The 21273-nt window shown below is 41.7% G+C and overlaps 1 protein-coding gene across 8 annotated transcripts in view; it reads right to left on the reverse strand.

Moving 5' to 3' along the window:
• Positions 1-20259, reverse strand: part of PALM2AKAP2 (PALM2 and AKAP2 fusion) — a 457899-nt gene extending 437640 nt beyond the window's left edge. For 7 of the 8 annotated variants that reach the window (XM_072727724.1, XM_072727717.1, XM_072727723.1 and 4 more), the window contains exon 1: positions 20049-20259. In XM_072727724.1, coding sequence (XP_072583825.1) covers positions 20049-20053 — 5 coding nt within the window. In that variant the 5' untranslated portion in view covers positions 20054-20259. The remainder of the gene's footprint in view (positions 1-20048) is intronic. The other variant, XM_072727719.1, reaches the window with a different exon arrangement.
• Positions 20260-21273: the final 1014 nt, after the last annotated feature.

Below are 21273 nucleotides of genomic sequence, written 5' to 3' on the forward strand. Positions count from 1 at the left end.
CATTAGAAGCAAGGGCATCCTAAATCTAAAGACAACAGTAGACTAGAACTCCCTAATAAAACATAAAATCAAACCTCCACAAAGTTAAGGGAGCACACCAGTAACTTAATTACGTGGTAGTATAACACTATTTAAAAGAGTATAACTGAATCCAGAATCTCTATATTACCTCTAAGGTACATTATATAGTAACAAATTCCTGGACATATTAAAGGACAATGTGACCCAGTCACAAAGAGAGAAATAGTTAACTGAAACAGACTCACAGAAGACCCAAATATTGGAATTAGTGCATACTTTTAAAATAACTATGTTAAGTGTAAAAAAAAACCTGCAGGAAAATGTAGATATAACAGGTGAAAAGATTTAAAAAAATTCACAGAGAAAACAAAGAATCAAAAAGAAATCCTGGGCAGCCCAGGTGGCTCAGCGGTTTAGCGCTGCCTTCAGCCCAGGGTGTAATTCTGGAGACCCGGATCGAGTCCCACATCAGGCTGCCTGCATGGAGCCTGCTTCTCCCTCTGCCTGTGTCTCTGCCTTTCTTTCTCTCTGTGTCCCTCATGAGTAAATAAATAAAATCTTTAAAAAAAAAGAAATCCTGGAACTTAACACTAAAATATCTGAAATAAAATATTTACTGGATGAGATCAACAGCAAACTGTACAATGCAGAAGAAAAAAATTACTGAATGTAAAGATGGGTTAAGAAAAATTATATTTATTTATTTATTTATTTATTTATTTATTTATCCATCCATGGATATCCATCAATCCAGTGGTTGAGCCATCTGCCTTTGGGTCAGGGCATGATCCCAGGGTCCTAGGATCTAGTTCCACATCAGGCTCCCCATAGGGAGCCTGATTTTCCCTCTGCCTGTGTCTCTGCCTCTCTCTCTCTCTCTCTCTCTCTCTCTCTCTCTGTGTCTCTCATAAATAAATAAATAAAATCTTTTTAAAAAATCTCTAACAAGTTTAGATAATAATATATCAATGTTGGCTTCTTAGTTGTGACAAATGTACACTAGTTATGTAAGATGTAAACAACATAAGAAATAACGTAAGGGGCATAAATGTGAACTTGCAACTATCTTTGCAACTTTTGTATAAATCTAAAACTATCTTAAAATAAAAAATATTTAAATTTAGAAAGTGCAAAAACATGAGCAGAGTCTCAATGACCTGTGGGATAGCATTAAGCACTCCACTATGTGACTAATTGGAGTTCCAAAAGAGAAGGATAGAGAAGGGAGTGGGAAAAGTATTTGAAAAAATACATGCTGAGAATCTTCCAGAACCCCAAGTAGGAAATATTACAAGAAAATTACATCAGGCACATTATAGTCAAACTGCTGAAAACCAAAGAAAATGAGAAAATCCTAAGAACAACCAAAGGATAAAAGACATATTACACATAGGGGAACAAAATTAAAAATTATGTTAGTCAAAAATATTGAAAGTGAAAAACAACAGAAAGTCATCTTTAAAGTACTAAAAGAAAAAAAAAACCATCAACCTAGAATTCTATATTCAGCAAAAATATTCTTCAAAATGAAGGTAAATTACAAAAACCAGAAGAATTGGGTGGGGGTGAATGGGTGACGGGTACTGAGGGGGGCACTTGATGGGATGAGCACTGGGTGTTATTCTGTATGTTGGCAAATTGAACACCAATAAAAAATAAATTTATTATTTAAAAAAAACAAAAGAATTTGTCACCATCATAAGCATGTTAGTTACATAGAAACAAGTGGAAAGAATTTCTTCAGGCTGAAGGAATATGATAATAGATGGTATTTCATGAGTCAAAAAAGGAATTACAGAGAAATTAGAAAAAAATCAAACTAAATGATAATGAAAATACAACAGGGGCCCCTGGCTGGCTCAGTTGGTGGAGCATGACTCTTTTTTTTTAAGATTTATTTATTTACTTATTCATGATAGACATAGAGAGAGAGAGAGGCAGAGACACAGGAGGAGGGAGAAGCAGGCTCCATGCCGGGAGCCCAACGCGGGACTCGATCCCGGGACCCCAGGATCACACCCTGGGCCAAAGGCAGGCACTAAACTGCTGAGCCACCCAGGTATCCCCAGAGCATGACTCTTGATCCGGAGATTGTAAGTTTGAGCCTCCCATGGGGTATAGAGATTACTTAATAATAATCAAAAAATATTTAAGACAAAGGAAAATACAACAAATCAAAATATGCTGCTAAAGCGCTTAGATGGAAATTTATAACTTGAAATATTAATATCAGTACAGGAGATCTTTTTAATGACCTAAGTTTTCATATGAAGATGCTAGGAAAATAATGAAATAAACCCAAGGTACTTAGAATACAAGAAATAAAAAGGAAAGGAATTGATTTCCAAGAAATGGAAATCAATGAAATGTAAAGTAAATGATAAAGAACCCATTAAACCAAAAGTTTGTACTTTGAAAAGATTAACAAAATTGACAAATCTATATTAAAATTAATCAAGGGACACCTGGGTCGTTCAATTGGTTGAACGTCCAACTCTTGGTTTCAGCTCAGGTCATGATCTCAGGGTCCTGACTTCAAGCCCTGCATCAGGCTCCCCCCTGAATGGGGAGTCTGCTTAGGATTCTCTCTCTCTCCCTGTCTCTCAAATAAATAAATAAAACTCTTTAAAAAATAAAAACAAAACTGACCAAGAGAAAAAGAGGGAAAACACTAATAATAAATATCAGGAATGAAATCAAGGACATCACAATTGATTCCTGGGCACATTACAAAGATAACAGCAGAAGATTTTATCAATAGATACAACAACTTAAGTGATATGAACAAACTCCTTGGAAATGCGACTTCCTGAAAACAACGCACACAAAAACTTAAATCTGTAAAAAAAAAAAAAATTAAATCTGTGTTCCTTTATCTATTAAACAAATGAGATTTGTAATTACAAACCCTCTAATCAAGAAAAATTCAGCCCAGTTTCACTAGTGAATTCTATCAAATATTTAAGGAATAATACTATTTCTATGTGTACTTATCCAGAAAAACAGGCAAGGAATACATCCTTCCTAAAGTTTTATGATGTCAGCATGACACTGACACCAAAACCTGATAACGGCATCACAACAAAAGAAAATTAGAGGCAATATGTTTCATGAATGTAGATGCAAAAACCTCCACAAAATATTAGCAGAGGGAATCCATGTGATTATCTCATTAGATCTAGAAAAAAAATATTTGACAAATGAAATGGCTGTTTATTTAAAAAACAAAAACAACTGTCAGCACAGGAGAGGAAGAAAGGAACATCCCATTTCTGATCAAGAGCGTCTATTAAAAGCCTGAAGCTAACTTACTGGTGGAAAGGCCAAATCTTTTACCCTCCCTAAATGTAGACCTATTTATAAGCTAATCGTCTAAGTGTGGGTGAGTTTTCTCCATCAACTGCAAGCCTAAGCTTCCACTCCAGTAATAGGCAGGTTTTAGGCAATAGTATTACCTCTGATCTCAGGTTTATGTGTTTCCACCCTACAGATCTCTCTTTTTCTATGGGCTAAAACAGTGGCAACCAAAGCTTTGAGAGTCTCAAGATAGGTCCCCAGCTGTTGATGCTCACATGGAATCTGCATCTTAGTACCCCTTGGAAAGCAAAAATATAAGGATATTGGCTTAAGACATGATGAGACACAGACAGGCCTGTTGCAAGTGGAACACAGTTCCTGTTAGGTTCCAGGGTGATGTCGCGAAGGTGGCGGTATAGGATACCCCAGCCTCTGTCCCCCAACAATCAGCAATTAGACAGCTATCCATGAACAAAAATAGCTCGGAGAGAGATCAGAAGCCTGCTTAAGAAACTTCAGTAACACAGTGGAACAAAGATAACCCCACAAACAGGGAAGGAAGAACAGCTTCATTTTACCTACAGCATCCTGTCCTACTGGCTGACACTGCTCAGTGCCAAGCGGGAACTCTCCAGCTAGGAGGGCCCTTCCCTGAGAAGGAGAGAACCGGGTGAACAGCCAGCTTCCCTAGCCTTTCAGGATGCTACATTCAGGACCCCTTGGGTTTTACCCCATCCAGAAACTGGTAAGGCTGATACACAGAACCAGCTGGGAACAAGGAAGAAAAGCAGGAGCTACCATCAGCCACACAGTGGAATGACCATAGTTCCAGTGATCTCCTCAGATGAACTCAGCAGCTCTCCCCACTGAAGAAACCAACAGCCACCAAGGATCTCGGGCAGATTTCACCAGCTTTTGCCCTATAGGTTTTTGCGTTCACAGCTGTCTGTGCCCCTTCCTGCTCTCTGTCCCCAACTCCCCATTCCTCCATCACCAACAACCCCTACCCACCCATGCCAGAGCTCAGAATCTGCGCCAGCAGCCAGCCTTGGCTTCTGCGGCAATGGGGGTGCAAGATGCCAGCCTAGACCCCAAGCAGGCAAATCTGGACAGTGGGTGACAAGGGCCAAAGCTTTTCCATCAACCTGGGGATTCTGGTCTTAGAAATCCTTTTAAAATTCCCAAGGTAAGAAAGACCCTGAATAGCCAGGGGAATTTTAAAAAAGAAAACCATAGCTGGGGGCATCACAATGCCAGATTTCAGGTTGTACTACAAAGCTGTGGTCATCAAGACAGTGTGGTACTGGCACAAAAACAGACACATAGATCAATGGAACAGAATAGAGAACCCAGAAGTGGACCCTGAAATGTACGGTCATCTAATATTTGATAAAGGAGGAAAGACTATCCATTGGAAGAAAGACAGTCTCTTCAATAAATGGTGCTGGGAAAATTGGACATCCACATGCAGAAGAATGAAACTGGACCACTCTCTTGCACCATACACAAAGATAAACTCAAAATGGATGAGAGATCTAAATGTGAGACAAGATTCCATCAAAATCCTAGAGGAGAACACAGGCAACACCCTTTTTGAACTTGGCCACAGTAACTTCTTGCAAGATACATCCACAAAGGCAAAAGAAACAAAAGCAAAAATGAACTATTGGGACTTCATCAAGATAAGAAGCTTTTGCACAGCAAAGGATACAGTCAACAAAACTAAAAGACAACCTACAGACTGGGAGAAGATATTTGCAAATGACATATCAGATAAAGGGCTAGTTTCCAAAATCTATAAAGAACTTATTAAACTCAACACCAAAGAAACAAACAATCCAATCATGAAATGGGCAAAAGACATGAACAGAAATCTCACAGAGGAAGACATGGACATGGCCAACAAGCACATGAGAAAATGCTCTGCATCACTTGCCATCAGGGAAATACAAATCAAAACCACAAGGAGATGCCACCTCACACCAGTGAGAATGGGGAAAATTAACAAGGCAGGAAACCACAAATGTTGGAGAGGATGCGGAGAAAAGGGAACCCTCTTACACTGTTGGTGGGAATGGGAACTGGTGCAGCCACTCTGGAAAACGGTGTGGAGGTTCCTCAAAGAGTTAAAAATAGACCTGCCCTACGACCCAGCAATTGCACTGTTGGGGATTTACCCCAAAGATTCAGATGCAATGAAACGTCGGGACACCTGCACCCCGATGTTTCTATCAGCAATGGCCACAATAGCCAAACTGTGGAAGGAGCCTCGGTGTCCATTGAAAGATGATGGATAAGAAGATGTGGTTTATGTATACAATGGAATATTCCTCAGCCATTAGAAACGACAAATACCCACCATTTGCTTCAACGTGGATGGAACTGGAGGGTATTATGCTGAGTGAAATAAGTCAATCGGAGAAGGACAAACAGTGTATGTTCTCATTCATTTGGGGAATATGAATAATAGTGAAAGGGAATAGAAAGGAAGGGAAAAGAAATGTTGGGAAATATCAGGAAGGGAGACAGAACATAAAGACTCCTAACTCGGGGAAACGAACTAGGGGTGGTGGAAGGGGGGAGGAGGGCGGGTGTTGGAGGGGAATGGGTGACGGGCACTGAGGTGGACACATGACGGGATGAGCACTGGGTGTTCTTCTGTATGTTGATAAATTGAACACCAATAAAAGTTAATAAAAAAAATAAAATAAATAAAATAAAATAAAATAAAATAAAATAAAATAAAATAAAATTCCCAAGGTAAGGATGAATGGGAGAAGAGTGAAAGTATCAAAATAAGACACAGATATATTGGAAGAAAGGCATTTTAGAAGGAGGTCTTGGGGCGCCCGGGTGCCTCAGTCTGTTAAGCATCTCACTCTTGATTTCAATTCAGGTCATGATCTCAGTTCAGGTCTTCCTGTCTCCTTCTAGCCCTCCCTCTGCTCATTCTCGCTCATTCTCTCTTTCTCTCTCATAAATAAATAAATAAATAAATAAATAAATAAATCTGTCTATCTATCTATCTATCTATCTATCTTTAAAAAAAAGGTGGTCTTGAAAAGTAGAATTCCATACACACACACACACACACACACACACACACACACATACGCACACAACCTAATCTTTGTTTCTCCAGGGCATGACGCTCTTACTTTTCTTGTACTAACATCATACGCCCACCACCCTGATATAAAAAAAACTCTCCTAACTTCAAGACCTGGGGTAAAACTAACAGGCAGGCAAATTGTGTGGCTGACACAGGCTAAAGGAGGATGTATTGAGAGCCCTTAAGAACTGTGCTTTAATTCCTGAAAATGTAATTAGGCTTGGAGAGCCATCATTTTATTAAGCAACCAAGAATCCTTGACAGAACTTTGTTCTGTACAGTTTAGCTCTCCGATATGTATTGTCCTTATAGTATTTAGTTCCCATAATAAGGAAAGAGTTTGGGAGATATTTCCCGTCTTCCATTAATGAAAATACAACTTAATAACATTTGAATTATCCTTTAAATAGGATGAGTTTGAATTATCCTTCATGAAATAGGTTGCTCTTCCCTGGCTTTCAAGAACCCTAAGTTTGTCAGTCTTGCTCAGAAAATGTAATACCACAAGCTACTTAGTCCTAATATATCATGTTCATACTCACAGGAATATATTTATAGAATCATAACTTGACATTTATACCAAGATATTACTGATTAGCAGACTCTTGAGGCTACAGATAATTAGATTCACTAGTTATTTTTTTTAATATTAAGGAATTGGCCAAAGCAAAATATTTTTGGATTTTAAATTATTTATGACCACACAAATTTTCAAATTCATATTTTAAAAGATAAACATTACTCTTTTTTTTTTTACCTCATAACACTTTTTTCACAACCCCCTATCCATTCTGATTTTCCAAAAAAATAAAGACTTTACCTATTCCCATGGAACTGTCGTCATGTTATGCCAACTAAAATGAAGAGCCTGGTTTTGCTCTGTTAGAGTGGCCAGTTTCACACAGAGATTACTGAACTCCAGTTCTGTTTTGAGGGAGGAAGTGTAAAAGAATGAGGCCCTTACTTCTTGCATTATGTACAGCCCTACACTGTGTCTTTGCTCTGTGAACGTTGCTACTCAAAGTGTGGTCTACAGACCAGCAGCAAGAACAGCCTCTTCTTCTAGAAGCTTGCTGGGAATGTAGAATCACTAACCCTACCCCATCCTTACAGATTTGGGATTTGCCTTTTCACACTATTTCCAGGTGATTCATACGCACATTACAGTGTGAGTGTCTCAGGAAATGAGACTTTATTTTGGCGTCAGTAACTTTAAATGCTGGGCACCTCCCTCTTTGGAGACAAGAAGATAAGGAAAGCATTAGAAGGAAGGAGAACTTCCAGTCATTTCTAGGTCAACGTCCTTAGTGCTTCCCTGGTTTATCTGTACAGTGTAGGAGATCTTGATGACTTTCAAAAGTTAGAGGCTTTTAATATGATTTCAACAAAGATGGCAAACACAAATCAAGTACTGTGCCTTAAAAATGTGTAGCAGAGACCTGTAAGTCTTTAAGTGTTTGTGTTTGTTCTGTTTGCATTTTGTCCTTTGTTTTGTCTTTTGTTTTGTTTTGTTTTGTTTTGTCTTTATCAGTGATCTCACTCTGCATTGTCATCTGGACAACTGAGTCTCTCATTCCTCAAGGGGGCAGGCATTCACCATGGTACTGACTGTAACATGCTTGGTCATGGAGGTAGCATGAGCCATAGGTTCGTTAGCACAAACAAAAACATTTGAAGACTGTTGACTATTTAAACTAGTTTTAACAGTGGAGTTGGCTTGACTAGTATTTTGGAAAGTGACTTAAGAAGTTGTAAGATGACTAGTCCAGACATTAAAAACAAAATGTTTTATGCTAAATTAATTTCAGGGGCTAAGAATTAGGCTTGGATTTTGACCTCAGAGAACATCTGAGCTCTTTCAGTTCATTTAGGCTCTTGTCCCCTTGCTATGTCATAGCTTCAGACAGTATCCCACCAAAACTTCCCCCAGCACAACACTTAGCATACTTTATTATAATAACTTGGCCACTTATGTCTGTTCCTCATTAGATCGTGGTCTCCATGAAGGCAGGGACTGGCATATTCATTTTTGTATCACAGGTACCTAGCACATAATAGGTACTTAATAATTATGAGTGAAATGAATGAATAAATGAAGATAATTGACAGAGAAATAGAAATACTTAAGGAAGGATAAAGAATCTAAATATCTTTCTTTTTTTAAAAAAGATTTTATTTATTTGAGACAGAGTGTGTGTGTGCATGGGGAGTGGGAGAGGGAGAGGAATAATCTCAAGCAGACGCATGCTAAGCATGGAGCCCAACATTGGACTTGATCCCATGACTCTTAGATCATGACCTGACCAAAATCAAGAGTCAGACACCTAACCAACTGAGCCTCCTATGCACCCTTAAACTCACTTTCTAAGCATGAAATGCTATATGAAAATACATGGAGTAAAATATATTTAATTTAGATCCCATCTATTCAGAACTTGTAAAGCATACCTTTTTATTAGACTATATTTTATGCTTTTGTGTATTGTGAAGAAGATTAAATAATATGGGACAGATTTTATTGATTTAACAGTAATTTGGAAGTATTCATTTAGATACAACTGATAAGTTAACACTTTTATTTAAATAGTAGGTCAGATACTATGAAGTTCTATTCATGAAAACAATTTTTCTATTATGAGAACAAATAAAATTTCATTTCCTTAAATAAAATTCTTTTTTTTAAGATTTTATTTAGTTATTTATTTATCTGACAGAGAGGGAGCAGCAGAGGGAGAGGAAGCAGCAGGCTCCCCACTGAGCTGGGAGCCCAACAAGGGGCTCAATCCCAGGACCCTGGGATCATGACCTGAACCAAAGGCAGATGCTTAACCAACTAAGCCACCCCAGCATCCCTCCTCAAATACAATTCTAATTAAGTCACCTCATAACTGAGATTGGTGTTCCCTCTGAGGAGTCAAACTGAGGGAATTTTTGTTATAAGAAAAATGACATTCAACGGCAAGCAATCACCTCAGTAACTTGCGGCATTAGAACTTCTCCTTCTGTCCTTCTCCGACTGACTTATTTCACTCAGCATAATACCCTCCCGTTCCATCCACGTTGAAGCAAATGGTGGGTATTTGTCATTTCTAATGGCTGAGGAATATTCCATTGTATATATAAACCACATCTTCTTTATCCATTCATCTTTCAATGGACACCAAGGTATATGGTCTCATTCATTTGGGGAATATAAATAATGGTAAAAGGGAATAGAAGGGAAGGGAGAAGAAATGGGTAGGAAATATCAGAAAGGGAGACAGAACATGAAGACTCCTAACTCTGGGAAACGAACTAGGGGGGGTGGAAGGGGAGGAGGGCAAGAGGTGGGGGTGAATGGGTGACGGGCACTGAGGGGGGCACTTGACGGGATGAGCCCTGGGTGTTATTCTGTATGTTGGCAAATTGAACACCAATAAAAAATAAATTTATTATTAAAAAAAAGAACTTCTTCTGAAGTTCAAGAGACAACTCATAACGATTATCAAATAGCTTCTTCATATTTTGGAGCCTTGACCTCCAATGACCAAAATGTGTAAACAAAACAGAAAGTTGCCAAGTTCCAACCCAGTAATATGAAGTATTTTTTTTAAACCTTCAAACACTTCTATCCTTTGCACACTCTGTGAGCTGGAATCCCAGCTAGAAATAGAAGGCATGCTTAACTTGGATAATTGAAATGAGCTTAATAATGGGTCTGCTTTACAAAACCAGTTAAGGGAAACCAACAGGAATGGTGAAACATGCCAGGGGCAAACCAAGTAGGGAGATCAGCCACAGTCTCACCAAGCCCTGAAGGAGGAAGGGGAGGGAATGGTTACCAGAATTAGTAGAGAACTAGAAGCAGGAAAGGGCTGCAGGCAGGAGGTGTAGCCTTCACATGAGGAAAGCAGCCAGAGCCAATGCCCTACCCTACTGGAAGGGAGACCATAAAGCATATACGCTGACCTCACTCTTCTTTCCACCCTTAGGTCTCCTGCTGGTGTCTTGCATTGATCCAACCCAATAGGAAACCAAAGGACAAAAGAGCCTAACTGATGCAGTCCACAGAAGTCAGCCTCATGGGGCAGTACGCAGAAGTAGAGAACGGATTTGAAGGGTGGACAGAAAATACCTGCTATGCACACCTCCTTCAAAATTCTTCTACTGCAGGGGCACCTGGGTGGCTCAGATGGTTAAGCATCTGCCTTCAGCTCAGGTCAGGATCTCCTGGTCCTAGGATTGAGCCCCATAGTGCTCCCAGCTCAGCAAAGAGTCTGCTTCCCCTTTTCTCTCTGCCTCTCCCCCTGCTCATGCACTTTCTCTCTCCCTGTATCTGTCTCAAATGAAGAAATAAAATCTTTAAAAAAAAATTCTTCTACTGCAAAGTATTTACAATATTATTCACAAACTTATTCTGTCCTAACACTGCTGAGAACTGATTGAAGAAAGGATCTATGATAACAACAAATTTTCCAATAATGATGACATTTGCTAGTTCCTAATATTTTCATGGGGATGCAAGATTGGCTGATTCTTTCACTCAGAGACAGGGTAAAGGCAAATTTTCTATCTCCCTGAAACCTGCTGAGATGAAAGAAAAGTTGGACAAAATTTATCTTCTATGAAACTAGGAGAGTTAAGATTTCTAAATCACAGATTCTAAGAATCACCTTCCCTAAGGAGTAAAAATTGTGTTAAAACAGTGGACAATCCTAAAAGGTGATCTCTACCTCTAGAGATTCCAGTTGGCTTTCAAAATTTTCTCTGTAAGTAAAGAGAGAGCTCACAGAGGCCCAACGCTGGGATGGTGAGGAGTGGCATGAACAAGTCATGAAAGACATGGGAAACATCTGTGTGGAGCGACTGGTTCCATACCAGCATGGTGCAGAAATGACTCCAATGGAGCTACTACTCTGTGAAATCTCTCTCTCTCTCTCTCTCTCTCTCTCTCTCTCTCTCTATCTCTATCTCTTATCAGTGAAAGTCTAAAATTTTAAAACTTAATGTAGAGGACTCGTCTGAACACATAGAGGTAGTCATAATCTACCACAGTCTAGCCATAGTTTGGAGGTTAGAGTAGAAAAGAAGGAAAGTAACAATCGCCCTTGTAGATGGCTTGCCCCCTCCCCTCTGTTTGTAGATGCTAAACAGAGCTGACCACATAGCGACAAATAAGCACCCAATATCTGTCTGCCCCCCGCCCCCCGGCTCTGAGACACATGCACACACACACACACACACAGAGCTGGAATATGTGATCTATCTCAGTGACCTGCTCACATACTACAAGGCATTTTTAGAGAAGATATTATAGAGTTGTAAGAAATATTTATGAGACAAAGATCACATCTAAAGTCACAATCTTGGGCAGCCCAGGTGGCTCACTGGTTTAGCGCTGCCATCAGCCCAGGGCATGATCCTGGAGACCTGGGATCGAGTCCCACATCGGGCTCCCTGCATGGAGCCTGCTTCTCCCTCTGCCTGTGTCTCTCCCTCTCTCTCTCTCTGTGTCTCTCATGAAGAAATAAATAAAATCTTTTTTAAAAAATTAAAAAAATAAAGTCACGATCTTCTCCAAACACTGTCTCCCCCCTATTCTTGGGCCAACAGAATGCTTGGATAGAACACCTGTTTGGAAATGAGGAGTAATAAATGTAAAACTTTCAACATGCATAGGTTCTATATGCTTAATTATTATTTTTTAAAAAGAGAGGAAAGATTTACATGCAAAAGGCAAGTAAGTATATTTCAAAAAAAGATAACACAAGTAAATGAAATTTTCAGATAAATTCTCCATGCAAAGAAATTAAAGAAAATATGAAACCTTTTTAAACTGTGCAAAATGAGCTGGAGGAGTCAGAAAACAAATTGAAGATGACAATAAAACCATTATAGAAATGAAATCTACATTAGAATGAGTAAGAACTAAACAAATATTGCTAAGAACCAGTCAGTTGCCTAGAGGATTGACTTTAAAATGTAACAAAAACTCACAGGAAAAATCAGGGAAAAAAACATAATCAATTTGAGATAGTTATGGATAACTATGGTTAGTTATGGAGTTATCAATTTGAGATAGATATGGATACGACACATACATCTATTATGTATAATACACATATGTGTCGTAAATAAGAGAACAAGTATATTGTTTAATTGAAAGCCATAAAGAAAATGTCTTTACCAAAAAAAAAGGAAAATATAAATCTTTAGATCAAGGGAATGTATCATTTTCCAGGAAAAACTGACCAGTGACTTGCAGTGAGAAATATCAAAACTGACCAGTGACAAAAAAAAAAACAAAACTGACCAGTGACTTGCAGTGAGGAATATCACGAAAAGTTATTAAACTCTCATGTTTAAAAATAATTTTATCAGTACCAAGGTTAAAAAAAAAATTGCAAGAGTGGGAGGGCTTGCATTGCAAGCCAGTTCAAAGAGTAAATAATCAGGCTAGCCTCACTCTTTTTCAGAGCAACAGTCCATGCCACAACACAGCGGAACAATGTCTTATAGAATTACGGGGGGGCGGGGGGGGGAGGTACAGGAATGTATAATTTTACAGTCAATTTATTTGTTCATAGAAGCAACAGAAAGGCATTCAGAATATAATGCCCTTGGGCCCTGTTTGAAAACGGTACTTTCCAACTAAACACTTAATGCTCAGGAAAGAGGATGCCAGTGAGGAAGGGGCTGGTGATCTTGGCTCCATCCAGATCCAAGACTAACACTAAGCCCACAAAGCATGGTGCTGCCTCAGGACCTTTGCAACTGCTCTTCCTTCTGAGGCTCACCTACTCACTTGTTCAAGACTCTGTTCAAACGTTCCCACTCAGAAACCTGTCTCCTGACTCCTCCATCAAAAATAACCCTCCATCATCACCCTCCAGTCTCCTAATATGTTTTATTTTTAGTCTTAACATATAACACTTCCTGACATTAATGTATATACACATTGGGTCTCCTCTATGAAATAAAAGCTCTGTGATGGGAGGATCTTTTTCAGTTTTGTTCACTGCGGTATTCTCAGCACTTAGAATGGTGCCCAGTGCATAAGGGGTGCTCAGTTGATTGAGTGAACTGTGAGAATTATGGTTACAAATCAAAATTGCCAATGTTAAAAACTTTGAAAATGTAAAACGAACAATGTAACAAATGGTAAATGGAGGGCTGAGTGATATACTCTCATTTCCTCTATTATAGGAGTAAGAAACCAACCAATGAAATTGAAATTTGACAAACTCTACAAATATTACTTGATCACTTTTTAAAGTAAATTAGGCATTTTAAGCTTTCCCTTTGTAAATAATTTTCATCCTCTTCTGGACTCAAGCTTGCTATTTATATTTTATGGCTCCATAGTGCTCTCTGAAAAAATGAAAAGTAGCCTGGAGGCCCTGAGTCCAGGGAGGAAAAGCACAGACTGTGACCACTGAGTAGTTACATTAAGTTAGATGAGTCAAATATAAATATATTACTCAGATATAAATATATGCTTGAGTATATATGCTCAGTGGTGGCCAGGGTCGTCAAGGAGTTGAGGAAACAGGGACTCAAAATTACCGATTGCGATGTAAAGTGATAGAACATTTTTGGATGCACTTTGACAGTATATAGAGAAATTCATAATATGCATATTCACTCACTCAGCAATTCCATTTCTGGAAAGTAGTATACAGATTCAGCTACAGGATGTACAAAGATGTTCGTTGCAACATTGCATATAATAGCAAAAAAAAAAAAGTGGTAACAAACCTAAATCTTTATCAAAGAGGACTGATGAACTATATTCCAAAAGTAAATGCTAATCAGCTAATAAAAGCACATGTGAGGGACACCTGGGTGACTCAGTGGTTTAGAGCCTGCGTTCAGCCCAGGGTGTGATCCTGGAGTCCCGGGATCGAGTCCCACATCAGACTCCCTGCATGGAGCCTGCTTCTCCCTCTGCCTCTCTCTCTCTTTCTGTGTCTCTCATGAATAAATAAATAAAATCTTTTAAAAAAGCATATGTGATAGATGTATACATATTGATATATAAAATTATGCACCATATATTAAGAGGAAAAAGCAAGCTACAGAATATGTATGTGGTATGATTTCATTTATATAAAAGAAGTATTTACACTTACATAAGTATGTGTTTCCAACTCTCTTTTGTTTGCATGGAAAATATCTGGAAGGATACCTCCAAACTGTTCGTGGTAATGCTCGAAGGACTAAGCCTTGGGGGAAAGCATAGGGAAAGGGGGAGGTTTACTTCCTAAACTAAACCCCAAAACATTTGAACTGTTGTAAAAAGCATACACTTCTTCCATCATAAAATTAACTTTTAAAAGCCTTCACACATTTTTTAACACGTTTATTCAATGTCTACAATTTGCTGAACATGTGAAATGGCACACTTTGTGTAATAGGAGGACAGACTTAGCCAACAAAAAGGGTTCAAGGTCATATAGCACCCATAGTCACATTTAGACTAAACAGGAAATTCCTTGAAGACAGGATCAGGTCACCATTTATCCCCAGTACCTATCACAGTGCTTGGCACATAGGAAATATTCAATAAATGTTTGCTGAATAAATGGGTGAATGTATGAATGAGGCATATATTAAAAATCAGAAATCAGCTATGACTCAATATCCCTCACACACTTATCCTCTTCATGAGACTAGATTTGTTCATGTGAAAGAACAATCTTTAGCTGAGATGCTCTGTGATCTCCTGTGGCTTGGCCTGTGTCTAAGTCTATGTGAAAGCAGGCACCTAAAAAATAAATAAAAATAAATAAAAATAAATAAAAAGCAGGCACCTGACAAGCGATGGGAAATGTCATTTCTGAGTCCCATCACATCAGTTCTGAGGCTGCCATCTATGTTGTCAGAGGCCCAGTGCAGGCAGAGAGGGCAACAATTTAAAGAGCTCCCACGCTACGTCCTCTGTGCCTTTCAGCTCCCACAGTTTTGAAGACGGTGTTCTAGAGAAGTATCCAGCAAAACCAATAGGTTTGTCATATCAAATTAATAACCACACATACTAAAGTTTGTTCCCACATATAACATTGATCTCACACTCAACCCAACAAGGAGGGCAGCCAGGTACAATCAGTTAGAACTCTGCTGGCTATCTGTATTTTTTTTCCTATTTCAATGGAGATGCCCTTGTTTTATTAAAAGCAATAATACTCATGAATAAATGTTTATATTTTTATTTTCACCATATTTGATTTAAAATTAATGACCTTGGCTTATTCAAAACTATCAGGTACTAGATTATCACACACTGTCTGGCTTTTTAAATTGATAATCCGAAAAAAAAAAATAAATAAATTGATAATCCGCTTCTCCTATAGCAGTTATTTGCAGGATTCTGATGCCTGGCTGTGACACGTATTTTCTTTTTTTTTTTTTTTTCTTCCAAGTTTTTATTTGAATTCAAGTTAGTTAACATTAGTGTAGTATTGGTTTCAGGAGTAGAATCTAGTGATTCATCACTTACATATAACACTCAGTGCTCATCACAAAAGAACCCTTAATGCCAGTCCCCACCTATAACCCATCCTCCATCCCCCTCCCTCCATCAACCCTCAGTTTGTTCTTTATTGTTAAGAGTATCATGATTTGCCTCCTTCTGTTTTTATCTTGTTTCCTTCCCTTCCCCTTGTTCATCTGTTTTACTTCTTAAATTCTACATATGAGTGGAATCATATGGTATTTGTCTTTTTCTGACTGACTTATTTCACTCAGCATAACCCTCTAGTTCCATTCATGTTGTTGCAAATGGCAAGATTTCATTCATTTTGGTGGCTGAGTAATATCCCATTGCATCTATATGATGGAATAATATAATAATATAATGTGATATATACACAATCTTCTTTATCCATTCATCAGTCAAGGGCCATCTGGGCTCCTTCCATAATTTGGCTATTGTTGATAATGCTGCTATAAACATTGGGGTGCATGCACTCCTTCAAATCAGCATCTTTGTATCCTTTGGCTAAATACCTACTAGTACCATTGCTGGGTCATAGAATAAAATAGTTCTATTTTTAACTTTTTGAGGAGCCTCCACACTGTTTTCCAGAGTGGCTGCACCAGTTTGCATTCCCATCAACAGTACAAGAGGGTTCCCCTTTCTCTGTCTTCACCAACATCTGTTATTTCCTGAGTTACTAATTTTAGCCATTCTGACAGGTGTAAGGTGGTATCTCATTATTGTTTTGATTTGTATTTCCCTGATGATGAGTGATGCTGAGCATTTTTCCATGTGTCTGTTTGCCATCTGTATGTCCTCTTTGTAGAAATGTCTGTTCATGTCTTCTGCCCCTTTTGTAACTGGATTATTTTGGGTGTGTTGACTTCGATAAGTTCTTTACAGATTTTGGATACTAGCCCTCTATCTGATATGCTATTGCACATTTTCTATGCCGTCTATTTTACATATGTTCAGAGGAAAAGTTTATATTAGCTTCTTGAACTTTTAAGCCTCAAAGTTTCAAAAGACAAATAATTATCATCACGCCCATTCATAAAGCTCTTTGGTGGCTCCCCATAGCACTTAGCCACGTCTCTAAACCACCTTCCTCTCACTGCCAAAGCTCCAGCCATACCACCCTTCTTTCGGTTTTTCCAACCTTCCAAGGACCTCTCCTGGGCCAGGGCCTTAGCACGTGCTGTTGTCTCAGCCCAAACGGCTTCTTCCCTCTACTCCTCACCTAGCCAACTCCTTCTCATCCTCTAGATCTCACATCAGATATCAGTCCCCCAGGGAGGCTTTGCTGACACTCTAATCTAACTTATATTCCCTTCCTGTTATTTTCTCTGTGCATTTCCCTCCATGGCATTTATTGCACCTTTATTTATATATTCATTTGTGTTTACTGCTTTAACATCTACCTTTTCATTCGACTATGAACTTCAGATGATGAGAATCGTGACTGCTTTGTTGACCAATGCTAATCTCAACAAGGATTTGTTAGCTAAATGAAAAAATAAAAGAAGGAAGTGAAATTTTATTCCCCGTTTAATTCTTTTTCATAAACATAAGCTGAACCCCATAAGAAAGAAGAATTGAGCCCCTATCTCACTGATATTTAAAGCAGCCTGTTCTATTTAAGATGAGATTTTGAGAGAGCTTGGGATGAGGAGAAGAATAGGTGCTGAGAAATTTTGTTAGACCCAAGACAGGAAAAGGTGGTATTCTGAAAGGAGAGAAAAAGAGTTAAAAAGTTGATTATGTTAATGAAGCAAGGAAAGTGGGACTGAGAACAGATAGACAGTTGGAAATGCAGGAGGTTAACTGGAAGGTGAGAAGGACTTTGGAATGTCACAGGGGAACAGGAAAGCCAGGGCCAGGTTGACCAGGAGAGAAGGGGGCTGGTTGTGGCACCTATGTGGATCCTGCAGGAGAGGAAGGGCGCGGGAGGTGAGCACACCGGGAGCAAAAACTTAGCTGGAGGAGGGAGAGGAAATGAGGGAGGGTCCGAGGAAGGGAAGTGACAAATTCTTTATGCTGTTCCACAGTTACTGAGCACTCAAGTTGTGAGTCTGGAAGATACACAATACATTCATGTACTAATGTGGGAGGGTAAAGATGGAAGTTGCTGCCCTGGCAAACAGCCAGGGTACCCCTTAACCTCCCCCCGTGCGATGACTAGATCTACATTCATTCTCTTATTAAGGACAGTCTCCATGTCTAAACAAACAGCAATGGCAATAAGAATAGAACATGCCAGGCGCCCCTGGGTGGCTCGGTCGGTGAAGTGTCTGCCTCCAGCTCAGGTCATGATCTCAGGGCCTGGGATCGAGCCCCACATGGGACTCCCTGCTCAGCAGGGAGTCTGCTTCTCCCTCTGCCCATCCCTATCACTGAGGCTTGCTCTCTCTATCAAATAAAAAAACTAAATAAATAAGAATAGAACATGCTAAAGGCCAAGTTGTCCAGCTTCTGCTCTGTGTACCCAGGTCTGTTCTATCTTTTGGTCGCTTCTCCAAATCTCCAATGGTATCTTGAGAATTGTGTTACTCTCAGCTGCCCTTGGGGCATTGAGCTTCTTTATAAATTGTCTGGAGGGGAAAAAAAACAGCTTGGTGCCAACCTGAGACCTCACAAGATGTCCATGGAGTAGGCTGGAGACCACAGTAGTAATAATAGTAGACAGCAGATAATATTTATATATAAGAGGTGATATTTATTGAGCTTCCTTTGTGCCAGGCTCTAAGACCATTATATGTATCAATCTGTTTAATCTTCACAAAAATTGCATGAAATCGCTATTATTCCTGCTTCCAGAAATGAGGCCCAGAGAGACTGACGTCATTCAGCAAAGTGCACAGGGACTCAAGCCCAGCAAACTGATTTTCCAGAGACTTAATCATTAACTCCTTACATTTGTATACACCTTACACTTTACAAAGCCCCTTAGAAGAGACAGAAACATTATCTGATCCTCTTAAGGATGCTTAAAAAGTAAGTCAGGAACATCCTTGTCTCCACTGTATACACAGGGAAACTGAGGCTCAGAGACATTAAATTACTGGCATAGGAAATCAGTAGCACTGGTCCCAGCCAAGGCAGGGGCTGAAATGTGCAACTCCTCGCTCCTAAAACGCCACCATCTCCTACCCCTGCTTTAGCAGCCTTGTTGGTGAGAATTAAATTGCATCTACACGATCAGATACGCAGAGGGATAAAAGCTGCATCTAGGGTTTGTTGGGCTTGGCATGAAGGTCCTGATACCTGAACACTGGACGTTATCTCCAGGCTGAAATATGATTTCCTACAGCCCCAGTGTCAGGGAGTACCCGTGGGAAGGGAGCAGGAGGCGGAGAAGCTGGCCAAGGCAGCAGCCTGTGAGAGCTGGCTTCAGAACCGACCCTTCCCCGGAGCCTGTCGCCTGTCGCCTGTCAGTGGCCCTGCTGCGGCAGCAGCCTGGGAGAGTGACCAGAAAGCAATGCAGCACGCACAGACTGACGAGGAAGAAGCCCCAGTTCGAACCCACAGCCCAGGCCCTTTATTGTGTCTTTCTGGTTAACGCCCCTCTTGCTCCCTGCCCTCTGCTGCCCAACCCTCCCGTGCCGTGCCCACGGGGCCAAACGTTGTAACCGCCCCCCACCCCCACCCCACCCCCGGCGGGCGGCTGCTCCCACCTTTCTTTCTCATTTGCCAATTACCCCAGGAACAAATCAATCATTGGGGGGGGGGGGGGGGGCGGGGGGTCGTCTGATGGTTCCTAGTAGCCGGGGCATCGCAGCTCTGGTCCTATTACCCACCAACTCATCATCCTTCCATGACACGCTTCACACCGAACCACATTCGCTTCCCATCCGCAGTGACCCCCCCCCCCCCCCCCAACTGCAGTCAATACTGCTGACTGGGCGAGGATCGCCAGGGACGGCCCTCGCAGCCAACTCCCAGGGAGCCGAGCCCGGGACCTGCCTCCCCCTCGGCGGCCCCTCCCGAGGCCCTGCTGCCCGAGCGAGCGGCGCCCCGGGCTCCCGCCCCCCGCGGCGGCGGCTGCTCTGGAGACGCGGGGCGACACGCGACACCCATCCCGGACCGGGACCCGGGCGGGCGCGGCCTGCCGCCGCCGTCGTCATGGCAACCCGGCGGGCGGCGCGGCGCGGGGATACTCACTCCATCGCGGCGCTGCTGCGGGGCTCGGGGCTCGGGGCTCGGGGCTCGGGGCTCGGGGCTCGGGGCTCGCGGCGCTGCTCGCTCTGCCGGAGCCGGAGCCGGAGTCGGAGCCGCGCGCGAGGTGGAGCCCGAGCCGCAAGCCTCTCCCCTCCGCGCCCGCACCCCGCCTCCCCTCGAGGGTTCAAAGTGAACGCTCGGGCTCTCGCGGCTCCCCGCCTGCGAGTAAGACGGGAGGCAATTGGATAACGCGGCTCGCTGGGCGCTGGACCCGCCGCCCCGCGTGCAGGCTCCGGGGGGGAGCGCGCGGGCACCTGCGCGCAGTGCCCGGGGCGCCCGGGGCGGCAGGTGCGCCCGCGGCGGCTCCCCGGGGACGGGCGCGGTGGGGGGGGGGGGGGCACGGCCCCGAGGGCTCGGGGAAACGCGTGAGTCATCCGCAAGCCTGCAGCTCCCCTCTGGGCGCTGGGAAGTTGCAAAAGGACCTGCCCCCCGCGGGCCGGGCGTGCGTGGGTCGGGCACCCCGCGGTGCCAGCCCAGCGGGCAGCCGCCCGAGTTTCCCAAGGAAAACTCTAGCAGCGCAGCGGCGCGTTCAGGCGGCGCTTCCTTTTTCTTTCTTTTTTTTTTTTTTAAATAAATTTGTTATTTTTTTTATATAAATTTATTTTTTTATTGGTGTTCAATTTGCCAACATATAGCTTCCTATCCTGGGCGACCCCAGGCCCTTCTTATCTCTCCATATCCTGCGTGACCTGCCCACTAGGAAGGTATTATCCAGTGATCCTCTCCCTCGTTCGTTCTTTGAAAACAATAGGTACACTGGATATGGTTTCCCAAATTACCATAGCCCCACCCCAGAGTTACAAGCCGCCCTAGAGCATGGATCTCTCTCCTTATACCGCCTCTGAGGAGTCCCTATTCCTAACGGTTTCCCAAGTGGAAACCTGGCGCCCATCCAGGTGCCCTGCACCTGCTGCAATGAAGGAGACACGGGACAGGCTGCAGGCTTCCACTGCGCCTTGAGGCCGGGTCCCTCGGTGAGGGGGGTCCGCAGGGTGCTGAGGATGCAGCCCTAACCATGGTCTTCACAGTCCCTGCCCTAGGGCAGCTTGCGGGATAAAGCAGAAAGACAAAGCACGGAGAAAGAGAAAAATAGACATCACCCCAGGCTGAAAATATTGCTCTAAAAATTAAGTAATAAAATATCAAGATGAAGGTTTTAAAATCAAGT

Source organism: Vulpes vulpes, chromosome 12, assembly GCF_048418805.1.
Source record: "Vulpes vulpes isolate BD-2025 chromosome 12, VulVul3, whole genome shotgun sequence".
Classification (NCBI taxonomy): Eukaryota; Metazoa; Chordata; class Mammalia; order Carnivora; family Canidae; genus Vulpes; species Vulpes vulpes.